This window comes from Oncorhynchus gorbuscha, linkage group LG18 (assembly GCF_021184085.1).
Source record: "Oncorhynchus gorbuscha isolate QuinsamMale2020 ecotype Even-year linkage group LG18, OgorEven_v1.0, whole genome shotgun sequence".
NCBI lineage: Eukaryota > Metazoa > Chordata > Actinopteri > Salmoniformes > Salmonidae > Oncorhynchus > Oncorhynchus gorbuscha.
In genome coordinates this window covers 67,090,398-67,104,573 of record NC_060190.1, presented here as the reverse complement: position 1 = coordinate 67,104,573, position 14,176 = coordinate 67,090,398, and the positions used below count along the sequence as shown (strand labels likewise).

The 14,176-nt window shown below is 43.8% G+C and overlaps 1 protein-coding gene across 1 annotated transcript in view; it reads left to right on the top strand.

Annotated features, from left to right (window-relative positions):
• The window catches only part of gnai2b (guanine nucleotide binding protein (G protein), alpha inhibiting activity polypeptide 2b), a 148,129-nt gene that overhangs the window by 79,847 nt on the left and 54,106 nt on the right, over positions 1-14,176 (top strand). The window contains exon 2 of the mRNA XM_046311928.1: positions 12,613-12,655. Coding sequence (XP_046167884.1) covers positions 12,613-12,655 — 43 coding nt within the window. The remainder of the gene's footprint in view (positions 1-12,612; positions 12,656-14,176) is intronic.

The window sequence follows — 14,176 nt, the reverse complement described above, 5'->3', positions numbered from 1 at the left end:
CGCTTTTTAAATGAGAGGAGCTTCTAGTGGAATTGTGAAGCTAATGTGTGTAGCCAGTGTGTTTGTGTGTGTAATATTTTCTACATTTACAAGTATGTTTCCTAGTGTCATGTGTTAGTGTGTTTTTCTGTCAGGTCATAGCAACAACCTCTCTCTGTATCTCTCATTCTCCACACCACCTCTCTCCGTATCGCTCATTCTCCACACCGCCTCTCTCTGTATCTCTCATTCTCCACACCACCTCTCTCCGTATCGCTCATTCTCCACACCGCCTCTCTCTGTATCTCTCATTCTCCACACCACCTCTCTCCGTATCGCTCATTCTCCACACCGCCTCTCTCTGTATCTCTCATTCTCCACACCACCTCTCTCCGTATCGCTCATTCTCCACACCGCCTCTCTCTGTATCTCTCATTCTCCACACCGCCTCTCTCCGTATCGCTCATTCTCCACACCGCCTCTCTCTGTATCTCTCATTCTCCACACCGCCTCTCTCTGTATCTCTCATTCTCCACACCGCCTCTCTCCGTATCGCTCATTCTCCACACCGCCTCTCTCTGCATCTCTCATTCTCCACACAGCCTCTCTCCGTATCGCTCATTCTCCACACCGCCTCTCTCTGTATCTCTCATTCTCCACACCGCCTCTCTCCGTATCTCTCATTCTCCACACCGCCTCTCTCCGTATCTCTCATTCTCCACACCGCCTCTCTCTGTATCTCTCATTCTCCACACCGCCTCTCTCCGTATCTCTCATTCTCCACACCGCCTCTCTCTGTATCTCTCATTCTCCACACATAGTCTTCCCTGTTCCGATGTAATCACCTCTCTCCGTATCGCTCATTCTCCACACCGCCTCTCTCCGTATCTCTCATTCTCCACACAGCCTCTCTCCGTATCTCTCATTCTCCACACCGCCTCTCTCCGTATCGCTCATTCTCCACACCGCCTCTCTCCGTATCTCTCATTCTCCACACCGCCTCTCTCCGTATCTCTCATTCTCCACACCGCCTCTCTCCGTATCGCTCATTCTCCACACCGCCTCTCTCCGTATCGCTCATTCTCCACACCGCCTCTCTCCGTATCTCTCATTCTCCACATTCTATCTCATTCTCCACCCGCCTCTCTCTGTATCTCTCATTCTCCACACCGCCTCTCTCTGTATCTCTCATTCTCCACACCGCCTCTCTCCGTATCTCTCATTCTCCACACCGCCTCTCATTCTCTCCACACCACCTCTCTCCGTATCGCTCATTCTCCACACCGCCTCTCTCCGTATCTCTCATTCTCCACACAGCCTCTCTCCGTATCTCTCATTCTCCACACCGCCTCTCCGTACCTCTCTCCGTATCGCTCATTCTCCACACCGCCTCTCTCCGTATCTCTCATTCTCCACACCGCCTTTCTCCATATCTCTCATTCTCCACACCGCCTCTCTCTGTATCTCTCATTCTCCACACCGCCTCTCTCCGTATCTCTCATTCTCCACACAGCCTCTCTCCGTATCTCTCATTCTCCACACCACCTCTCTCCGTATCGCTCATTCTCCACACCGCCTCTCTCCGTATCTCTCATTCTCCACACCGCCTCTCTCCGTATCTCTCATTCTCCACACCGCTTCTCTCTGTATCTCTCATTCTCCATAAAGCCTTTCTCCATATCTCTCATTCTCCATACCGCTTCTCTCTGTATCTCTCATTCTCCACACCGCCTCTCTCCGTATCTCTCATTCTCCATACCGCTTCTCTCTGTATCTCTCATTCTCCACACCGCCTCTCTCTGTATCTCTCATTCTCCATAAAGCCTTTCTCCATATCTCTCATTCTCCATACCGCTTCTCTCTGTATCTCTCATTCTCCACACCGCCTCTCTCTGTATCTCTCATTCTCCATAAAGCCTTTCTCCATATCTCTCATTCTCCATACCGCCTCTCTCTGTATCTCTCATTCTCCATAAAGCCTTTCTCCATATCTCTCATTCTCCATACCGCCTCTCTCTGTATCTCTCATTCTCCACACCGCCTCTCTCCATATCTCTCATTCTCCATACCGCTTCTCTCTGTATCTCTCATTCTCCATAAAGCCTTTCTCCATATCTCTCATTCTCCATACCGCCTCTCTCTGTATCTCTCATTCTCCACACCGCTTCTCTCTGTATCTCTCATTCTCCATACCGCTTCTCTCTGTATCTCTCATTCTCCATAAAGCCTTTCTCCATATCTCTCATTCTCCATACCGCCTCTCTCTGTATCTCTCATTCTCCACACCGCTTCTCTCTGTATCTCTCATTCTCCATACCGCCTCTCTCTGTATCTCTCATTCTCCATACCGCTTCTCTCTGTATCTCTCATTCTCCATAAAGCCTTTCTCCATATCTCTCATTCTCCATACCGCCTCTCTCTGTATCTCTCATTCTCCACACCGCCTCTCTCTGTATCTCTCATTCTCCATAAAGCCTTTCTCCATATCTCTCATTCTCCATACCGCCTCTCTCTGTATCTCTCATTCTCCATACCGCCTCTCTCCATATCTCTCATTCTCCATACCGCCTCTCTCTGTATCGCTCATTCTCCATACCGCCTCTCTCTGTATCTCTCATTCTCCATAAAGACTTTCTCCATATCTCTCATTCTCCATACCGCCTCTCTCTGCATCTCTCATTCTCCACACGGCCTCTCTCCGTATCTCTCATTCTCCACACCGCCTCTCTCCTTATCTCTCATTCTCCACACGGCCTCTCTCCATATCTCTCATTATCTTCACCGCCTCTCTCTGTATCTCTCATTCTCCATAAAGACTTTCTCCATATCTCTCATTCTCCATACCGCCTCTCTCTGCATCTCTCATTCTCCACACGGCCTCTCTCCGTATCTCTCATTCTCCACACGGCCTCTCTCCGTATCTCTCATTCTCCACACGGCCTCTCTCCTTATCTCTCATTCTCCACACGGCCTCTCTCCTTATCTCTCATTCTCCACACGGCCTCTCTCCATATCTCTCATTATCTTCACCGCCTCTCTCTGTATCTCTCATTCTCCACACTGCCTCTCTCTGTATCTCTCATTCTCCATACCACCTCTCTCTGTATCTCTCATTCTCCACACCGCCTCTCTCTGTATCTCTCATTCTCCACACCACCTCTCTCCGTATCTCTCATTCTCCACACCGCCTCTCTCTGTATCTCTCATTCTCCACACCGCCTCTCTCCGTATCTCTCATTCTCCACACCGCCTCTCTCTGTATCTCTCATTCTCCACACCACCTCTCTCTGTATCGCTCATTCTCCATACCGCCTCTCTAACTTGATGAAGCCAGAGTGAAATTGTGAGATAGAATTTTGTGTAATGTCACTGCTGAATCCAACTATATGCCTTTGTGTCAGAATGCATCAGCTATCAGCTTTGACTTGCGCAACTATGAGACATTGAGTAGTATCATGAGTAGTACTTTGTTAGTGTTAGTGATTTTTACATAATACATTTTGCACTAAATATGGACCCACAAGGGTGTTCCTGAGACAACTCAGTAAAACTTCAAGTTACCACATTTAGGTAATGGAACAACATGCCTTATAATTTATAAAGGGAAAGGAAGTAGTAAGTTATTTACCAGATCGTACTATTATTTTGGCTCAATGGAGTATGAACCCAGCAGCCAGAGTTCCACTATAAAACTAGAGATTTGGCCCTGTGGCTCTCTAGAAATTCCTGTCGTGAAGTAAAAAAAATCCACAATTTTAGGACTGTTTTTATCGTTATTCAAACAGACTCCGATAGCTGCCATTTCATTGCTGCTCTCTGTGTGTTTTTATCTGAGAACAGTAAAGTTTTCTAGCATCGTTGTGTTTGGCCTACTCTGTCACCAAGGTCTGTCCCTTCAGATCAATATATCATTCTCCATGGTCACCCCTACACTCCCTGCCCAAATACCCATACAGACTCATTCAGCACGCTACATTAAACCACTCAGCAGGATTAGGGCCAAGACTCTCCAGCCTGAGAGAAGCTTCGCTACGGTACGGTAGTGAAAGCCAAGAGGTTTGAGTGCATCTTTAGGATTGAGAGCTTATTCAAATTAAAGAGGAACAGTAGGTTGTCTGGATTTATTGCTCTTATCTCTCCTGCTTCTCGGTACTCTATTTTGAGGCCACTCATCAAATCAACAGATGGAGTTAGATACCAAGGCAGTCCTAAATGGACTTGGCCTCAGGGATGCGCTTACTTCAATCAGTTATTTGCCATCACCTGTCCCAAAGTCAGTAACATATTTGTTTTCTGGTGATTTAGTCAGTCATTCAGTCCGTGCCTCAATCAATGGTCTTTAATTAGTATTTGAGGATGGTGAAAGAGGTCACCAGCTCTAAACCAGCTGAGTCTGAACCCACAATTCAGCTTGTATTAGATCCTGCATCTGCGTCTGTCAGCACACACAACGGAATGGCTTGTCATGTTGGCACTGATAGAGGTGGAATTAGCTTTTTATAACTGTGTGGAAATCGCTCTCCCTAATTCTCCAACTCTGTCTCTACCTCCCTCTCAGGAAGGTGTGTGTGTGTGGGGGGGGGCTCTGGTAGAGTGCTGCTGGTCCGTCTGGGCTGTTTGTCAGGGTAGGGCTTGATGTACTGTGTGTGACTGGGCCAGGTCAGGTGGAGCACGGGGACACAACACGAAACTGTGGCACAGGGACACGACATGGTGGCACAAGGCTGTCAGTACAGGGTCACAACTTGGGTTGAACATTTTGATGAATATTCAGAGGTGGAAACGTTCCTTGGGAATTAACGGGAATATATGGGAATTAACAGAAATATATTTACCATATATGGAGACAGAAACATAAACCTTTTACCTTATCATATGTTGCAAATGAGTAAATCCTTCCAATAGATATGTAAAAAAAAGTTTAGTTATGAATTGAACTTTAATTAAAAGAGTTGGCCCTTCACATGCGATAATTTCACTGAACAACAAAAGAAAGGGAATATTGTATGATCCCCAATGATCCACTCCACAAATGTCTTGTAAACAAACTATAGTTTCGACAAGTCGGTAAGGACATCTACTTTGTGCATGACACATGTAATTTTTCCAACAATTGTATACTGACTGATTATTTCACTTATAATTCACTGTATCACAATTCCAGTGGGTCAGAAGTTTACATACACTAAGTTGACTGTGCCTTTAAACATCTTGGGAAATTCCAGAAAATTATGTCATGGCTTTAGATGCTTCTGATAGGCTAATTGACATAATTTTAGTCAATTGAAGGTGTACGTGTTGAAATACATCAAGGCCTACCTTTAAACTCGGTGCCTCTTTGCTTGACATGGGACAATCAAAAGAAATCAGCCAAGACCTCAGAAAACAAATTCTAGACCTCCACAAGTCTGGTTCATCCTTGGGAGTAATTTCCAAACGCCTGAAGGTACCACGTTCATCTGTACAAACAATAGTACGCAAGTATGAACACCATGGGACCACGCAGCCGCCATACCGCTCAGGAAGGAGACACGTTTTGTCTCCTAGAGATTTAATTACTTTGGTGTGAAAAGTGCAAATCAATCCTAGAACCTCAGCAAAGGACCGTGTGAAGATGCTGGAAGAAACAGGTACAAAAGTATCTATATCCACAGGAAAATGAGTCCTATATCGACATAACAAGAGAGGCCGCTCAGCAAGGAAGAAACCACTGCTCCAAAACTGCCATAACGCCAGACTACGGTTTGGAACTACACATGGGGACAAAGATCGTACTTTTTGAAGAAATGTCCTCTGGTCTGATGAAACAAAAATAGAACTGTTTGGCCATAATGACCATCGTTATGTTTGGAGGAAAAAAGGGGAGGCTTGTAAGCCGAAGAACACCATCCCAACCGTGAATCACGGGGGTTGCAGCATCATGTTGTGGGGATGCTTTGCTGCAGGAGGGACTGTTGCACTTCACAAAATAGATGGCATCATGAGGTAGATGGCATCATAAGGGAGGAAAATGATGTTGATGTTTTGAAGCAACATCTCAAGACATCAGCCAGGAAGGCTGATTGGTCGCAAATGGGTCTTCCAAATGGACAATGACCCCAAGCATACTTCCAAAGTTGTGGCAAAATGGCTTAAGGACAACAAAGTCAAGGTATTGGAGTGGCCATCACAAAACCCTGACCTCAATCCCCATAGACAATTTGTGGGCAGAACTGAAAAAGGCCTAAAAACCTAACTCAGTTACACCAGCTATGTCTGGAGGAATGGGCCAAAATTCACCCAACTTATTGTGGGAGACTTGTGGAAAGCTACCCGAAACGTTTGACCCAAGTTAAACAATTTAAAGGTAATGCTACCAAATACTAATTGAGTGTATGCTAACTTCTGACCCACTGGATATGTGATGAAAGAAATAAAAGCTGAAATAAATCATTCTCTCTACTATTATTCTGACATTTCACATTCTTAAATTAAAGTGGTGATCCTAACTGACCTAAGACAAGGATTTTCTACTTGGATTAAATGTCAGGAATTGTGAAAAACTCTTAGTCCGCCCCATCCCGGATCCGGGATTGTGACTACAGCCTCAAGCTCATTACCATAACGCAAAATTAGCGATTTCTGAAAATTGAAAATTAAATGAAATAAATATGCCTATCCTCAAGCTTATCCTTTTCTTAACAATCCTGTCGTCTCAGATTTTCAAAATATGCTTTAGAACCAGAGAAAATCAATAATTTGTGTAAGAGTGGTGATAGCTAGCTTAGCATTTAGCACGCAACATTCACAAAAACCAGCAAAGGGATCAAATAAAATAATTTACCTTTGAAGAACTTCAGATGTTTCAATGAGGAGACTCTCAGTTACATAGCAGATGTCCAGTTTTTCCTGAAAGATGCTTGTGTAGGACACAACGTTCCGTTTTGTTACTATGCATTTGGCTACCGAAACTAACCGAAAATTCAGTCACCTAAACGTCAAACTTTTTCCCGAATTAACTCCATAATATCGACTGAAACATGGAAAACGTTGTTTGAATCAATCCTCAAAGTGTTTTGTCATATATCTCTTCATTGAAATCCCTTCCCTGGAAGCGTGCATTCTTCTCTGATTCGGATGGAAAAATACTGGTACCTGACTTTTGCGCACCAATTTCCACGCAGACACCGTGCGGGACACTTGGTAATTGTAGGCTCTTATGGTCAATCTTCCAATGATATGCCTACAAATACGTCACAATGCTGCAGACACCTGGGGGAAACGATAGGAAGTGTCCGTTCATTCCTGTCGCATTCACAGCCATATAAGGAGATCATGGAAAACGTGCCTCCAGAAATCCTGTTGATTTCCTGGTCACTCAAACATCTTGGTTTTGCCTGTAGACTTTGTTCTATGGCACTCACAGTGAAAATCTTTGCAGTTCTGGAAACGTCAGAGTGTCTTCTTTCCAAAACTATCAATTCCAAGCATAGTCGAGCATCTTTTCGTGACAAAATATTGCGCTTAAAACGGGCATGTCTTTTTATCCAAAAATGAAATACTGCCCCTAGAGTCTTAACAGGTTTTAAATGTATTTGGCTAAGGTGTATGTAAACCTCCGACTTCAACTGTATATAAGATCCCACAGTTGACAGTGCATGTCAGAGCAAAAACCAAGCCATGAGGTCAAATGAATTGTTCTTAGAGCTCCGAGACAAGATTATGTTGAGCCACAGATCTGGGGAAGGGTACAAACAAAATCGCAGTATTGCCTGGCTAGCCCACAGGAAGAACAGTCCCGAAGAACACAGTGGCCTCCATCATTCTTAAACTGGAAAAGTCTGAGACAACCAAGACTCTTCCTAGTGCTGGCTGCCTATCCAAATGGAATAATCGGGGTAGTAGGTCCTTGGTCAGGAAGGTGCACAATAAAGATGGGGGAACCTTCCAGAAGGACAACCATCTCTGCAGCACTCCATCAATCATGCCTTTATGGTAGAGTAGCCAGACGGATGCCACACCTTAGTAAAAGGCACATGACAGCCCACTTGGAGTTTGTCAAAAGGAACCTAAAGGACTCTCAGACCATGAGAACAAGGTTCTCTGGTCTGATGAAACCAAGATTGAACTCTTTGGCCTGAATGCCAAGCATCACGTCTGGAGGAAACCTGGCACCATCCCTACGGTGAAGCATGGTGGTGGCAGCATCATGCTGTGGGGATGTTTTTCAGCAGCAGGGACTGGGAGACTAGTTAGAATCGAAGGAAAGATGAACGGAGCAAAGTACAGATGAAAACCTTGATGAAAACCTGCTCCAGAGCACTAAGGACCTCAGACTGGGACGAAGGTTCACCTTCCAACAGGACAAAGACCCTAAGCAGACAGCCAAGACAACACAGGAGTGGCTTCAGGACAAGTCTCTGAATGTCCTTGAGTGGCCCAGCCAGAGTCCGGACTTGAACCTGATCAGACATCTCTGGAGAGACCTGAAAATAGCTGTGCAAGCTCCCTAAACACATGTTTTCCATGCTTGTAGCGTTATACCTAAGACTCGAGGCTGTAATCACTGCCAAAGGTGCTTCAACAAAGTACAGGGTAAAGAGTCTGAATACGTGTGTAAATGTGATATTTTGCACCTTCCTACCAATAATTGTCTTTGGCTACTGAAAGCATTAGTCTCAGTGCACAGGACTTTTTCTGTGGTTACTGTAATGACTGGGATCAAACCATGACGCTCAATTACAAACTCACCAATGACGTATACAAACGTGTGTATGTCTATGCCTCATTGTCACACACACACACACACACACACACACACACACACACACACACACACACACACACACACACACACACACACACACACACACACACACACACACACACACACACACACACACACACACACACACACACACACACACACACACACACACACACACACACACACACACACACTCCTTAATGGCGTAATTATTCACATTCCTGTGGGCTAGTCAGGCGATGAATCAGTTTTTCATGAGTGTAGCGTACAGAATGTAGCTCTAAGCCCAGGTTATAAATACAGCCATACAAAACAACCAATGCCTGGGAGATAGACCATACCCATAATATATTTAATAAATGTGCAAAGCGTTCTAGAAACCTGTTTACACTTTGTCATTATGGGGTATTGTGTGTAGATTGATGAGATTTTTAATTTATTTAATCAATTTTAGAACAAGGCTTTAACGTAACAAAATGTGGAAACAGTCAAGGGGTCTGCATTTTCGAACTCAGCAAAACAAGAAACGTCCTCTCATTGTCTACTGAGTTTATTTTCAGCAAACTTAACCTGTGTAAATATTGTGACTAACAGAATATTGTGACTAACAGAATAATAATAATAATGTGTCACTGAACAAAGGGGGGGGGTCAAAATCAAAAGTAACAGTCAGTATCTGGTGTGGCCACCAGCTGCATTAAGCACTGCAGTGCATCTCCTCCTCATGGACTGCACCAGATTTGCCAGTTCTTGCTGTGAGATGTTACCCCACTCTTTCACCAAGCACCTGCAAGTTCCCTGACATTTCTGGGGGGAATGGCCCTAGCCCTCACCCTCCGATCCAACAGGTCCAGACATGCTCAATGCGATTGAGATCCGGGCTCTTCGTTGACCATGGCAGAACACTGACATTCCTGTCTGGCAGGAAATCACGCACAGAACGAGCTGTATGGCTGGTGGCATTGTCATGCTGTAGGGACATGTCAGGATGAGCCTGCAGGAAGGGTACCACATGAGGGAGGAGGATGTCTTCCCTTTAACGCAAAGCGTTGAGATTGCCTGCAATGACAACAGGCTCAGTCCGATGATGCTGTGACACACCGCCCCAGGCCATGACAGACCCTCCACCTCCAAATCAATCCCGCTCCAGAGTACAGGCCTCGGTGTAACGCTCATTCCTTCGACGATAAACGTGAATCCGATCATCACCCCATGTGAGACTAAACCGCATCTCGTCAGTGAAGATAATTTTTGCCAGTCCTGTCTGGTCCAGCGACGGTGGGTTGTGCCCATAGGCGACGTTGTTGCCGGTGATGTCTGGTGAGGACCTGCCTTACAACCCCTCAGTCCAGCTTCTCTCAGCCTATTGCGGATAGTCTGAGCACTGATGGAGGGATTGTGCGTTCCTGGTGTAACTCAGGCAGTTATTGTTACCATCCAGACAAGTGAAAATGATGGTCAGTAAAGAAAACTTTAAGCTTGTTGCCCCTTGATAACCAGCGCACTTCTGTATGTTGTAAAAGTGGTACGTTGTTGCTGCCCATATCATTGCATAGTGCAGAAAATACACACAAGTTCGGGGCCTTGCTTTAACTTCTTAGGGCTGAAATCCCGTTAATGGGATCGATATGACAACAGCCAGTGAAAGTGCAGGGCGCCAAATTCAAAACAACAGAAATCTCATAATAAAAATTCCTCAAACATACAAGTATCTTATACCATTTTAAAGGTAATCTTGTTGTTAATCCCACCACAGTGTCCGATTTCAAATATGCTTTACAGAGAAAGCACCACAAACGATTATGTTAGGTCAGAGCCAAGCCACAGAAAAACACAGCCATTTTTCCAGCCAAAGAGAGGAGTTACAAAAAGCAGAATTAGAGATCAAATGAATCACTAACCTTTGATGATCTTCATCAGATGACACTCATAGGATGTCATGTTACACAATACATGTATGTTTTGTTTGATAAAGTTTGTATTTATATCAACAAATCTCAGTATACATTGGCGCGTTATGTTCAGTAGTTCCAAAAACATCTGGTGATTTTGCAGAGATCCATATCAATTTACAGAAATACTCATTATAAATGTTGATGAAAATACAAGTGTTATGCATGGAACTTTAGATACACTTCTCCTTAATGCAAACGCGGTGTCAGATTTCAAAAAAGCTTTACGGAAAAAGCAAACCATGCAATAATCTGAGTAAGGCACTCAGAGAACAAATACATATATCTGCCATTTTGGAGTCAACAGAAGTCAGAAATAAGATTATAAATATTCACTTACCTTTGTTGATCTTCATCAGAATGCACTCCCAGGAATCCCAGTTCCACAATAAATGTTTGATTTGTTCGATAATGTCCATCATTTATGTCCGAATAGCTACTTTTGTTAGCACGTTTGGTAAACAAATCAAAACTCATGAAGAGCGTTCACTAGTTGCAGCCGAAATATCAAAAAGTCCCGTTACAGTCCATAGAAACTTGTCAAATGATGTATGGAATCAATCTTTAGGATGATTTTAACATAAATCTTCAATAATATTCCAACCGGAGAATTCCTTTGTCTTCGGAAAAGCAAAGGAACGGGAGATACCTCTCATGTGAAATGCGCATGACCAGCGCGTGACTGCTGGCAGACCTCTGACTCATTCCCCTCTCATTCAGCCCCCCTTCATAGTTGAAGCATCAAACAAGTTTCTAAAGATGGTTGACATCTAGTGGAAGACTTAGGAAGTGCAACATGACCAATATCCCACTGTAACTTCAATAGGGGCTGAGTTGAAAATCGACCAACCTCAGATTACCCACTTCCTGTGTGGATTTTTTCTCATGTGTTTGCCTGCCATATGAGTTCTGTTATACTCACAGACATCATTCAAACAGTTTTAGAAACTTCAGAGTGTTTTCTATCCAAATATACTAATAATATTAATATATTAGAAACTGCGACTGAGGAGCAGGCAGTTTACTCTGGGCACCTCTGGGCCCCTGCCCCCCAACCATAAGAAGTTTTAACAAAGTTAACCATTTTCACTGTAGTGTACAAAACATCTTTCAAACTGTCAGGCATTACCTTGGCAGCAAGAGCCCTTCGGTGGATGCTGCAGTGTACAAAAGTGGCGTTGGGAGCAACTGCTTGCACGCACGTTACCGCTCCGCTATGTCTCCCTGTCATGGCTTTTGTGCCATTAGTACAGAAACCAACATGAGCAGCAGCTACATTTGGCTACATATGGACCGTTATTGGAATTCCCGTGAGAGAGTAATGGTTAATGTGATTGGATGTTAATTATTTGACTACCTGTATTTGACATTGTGTTATTTTGCTGAACACTAGGTGGTTCAATTTGATTTTTAGCAGTGAAACGAGGCTACTCAGGTGACCAAATACTTATTTTCCACCATAATTTGCAAATCAATTTATTAAAAATCCTACAATGTGATTTTCTGGTTTTCTTTCCTCATTTTGTCTGTCATAGTTGAAGTGTACCTATGATGAAAATTACAGGCCTCTCTCGTCTTTTTAAGTGGGAGAACTTGCACAATTGGTGGCTGACTAAATACTGTTTTACCCCACTGTATATATACAGTTGAAGACGGAAGTTTATGTGCACTTAGGTTAGAGTCATTAAAACTTGTTTTTCAACCACTCCACAAATTTATTTTTAACAAACTATAGTTTTGGCATGTCGGTTCGGACATCTACTTTGTGCATGACACAAGTAATTTTTCCAACAATTGTTTACAGACAGATTATTTCACTTATCACAATATCACAATTCCAGTGGGTCAGAGGTTTACATACACTAAGTTGACTGTGCCTTTAAACAGCTTGGAAAATTCACTTATAATTTACTGTGTTTCCTGTTCCTTCTACAGGTGCCGGGGAGTCTGGGAAAAGCACCATCGTCAAGCAGATGAAGTGAGTTACAGAGAGCTGTAACAGATCAGGACATGTCATGACCTCTTTAATAGATGATGCCCTCTATCCTCTAGTGGTTTATTCAGTCCTTGCCCCAGTCCTTGTTGGATTGATCTACAATGCTACTGTACACTGCTGATCCAGAGCTGGCAAACAGTCAATCAGGCATGTTGAGCATAGGCATATTAATTTGCTTTTTAGGAAGATATATGGAGGGCAAATCTTCATGTCTTCCTGTCCTTGGTAGTTGCGCTGGTTTTCTCGTGTCTTCCTACCCATAATTGTTTTTGGCTACTGAAATCATGAGTCTCAGTGCACAGGACTTTTACTGTGGTTACTGTAATGACTGGGATCAAACCATGACACTCAATTACACGCTCACCAATGACGTATACAAAACATATGTGTGTATGTCTATGTCTCATTCTCACACACACGCACACACACACACTCCATAATGGCTTAATTATTCACATTCCTGTGGGCTAGCCAGGCGATGCATCAGTTTTTCATGAGTGTAGAGTACAGAATGTAGCTCTAAACCCAGGTTGTTAATACAGCCATACAGAACAACCAATGATTGGGAGACAGACCATACCCATAACACAACACAGCCTGCTCTGCTCTGAATCACCAGCTCTGTCTCTGACCACAGAGATCATGTCAACATAAAAGGAGAGCAGGGAGAATGGTTGCCTTTTTTCCCCCATAACACCTGTAGATAGAATTATAATATTTGTTGTGTAACTAACTGGGTTAAATCCCAGTACTTTTCCTAGCCGCTAGTGTCACGCTTATAGGCCTGTTTATTCATGAGGTGATATTGGCTTATTCATGTCCTTGTCTTGGTGCTACTGTGTTCTTTCTGCACTGCATCCTGCATTCTGATGAAGTCTGGATGCTATCATCCCACTGAAACACACACACAAACACACACACACTTAACATGCAGGGCGTTCCCCTGTGCATGACAAGCTGAGGCATGGTCAGACACATCACCAACATGCAGAGGAGGTTTGCACAGGACTGCACTGACTGTCTATATCAGCTGGTAGCCTAGCAGTTAGAACGTTGGGCTAGTTACTGAAAGGTTGCTGGTTTGAATACCAGAGCTGACAAGCTGACAAATCTGTTGATGTGCCTTTGAGCAAGGCAATGAACCCTTATTTGCTCCAGGGGTGCTGTACTACTGAGGCTGACCTTGTAAAACAGCACATTTCACTGCACCTATCTGGTGTATGTGACAACAAATACATTTATTATTATCATCTTAGAGTAACTAGCCGTTCTACGAAACATTATGGTCATTGATTGAATACCCAAACTCTTAGCAGCTAGAAGTCCTAACATATTGAGCACATTTAACACTGTATGAAATACATAACCTGTCAACCATACTGCCAAATGACTGTATATATGAATGGACAAAGTCATGGATCACGTGACACAATGTTTAACTATGTGAAGACTCAATAGAGCTTTGATGCTAAATTAAGTCGGTTAAGATAGTGTCTCATGGGG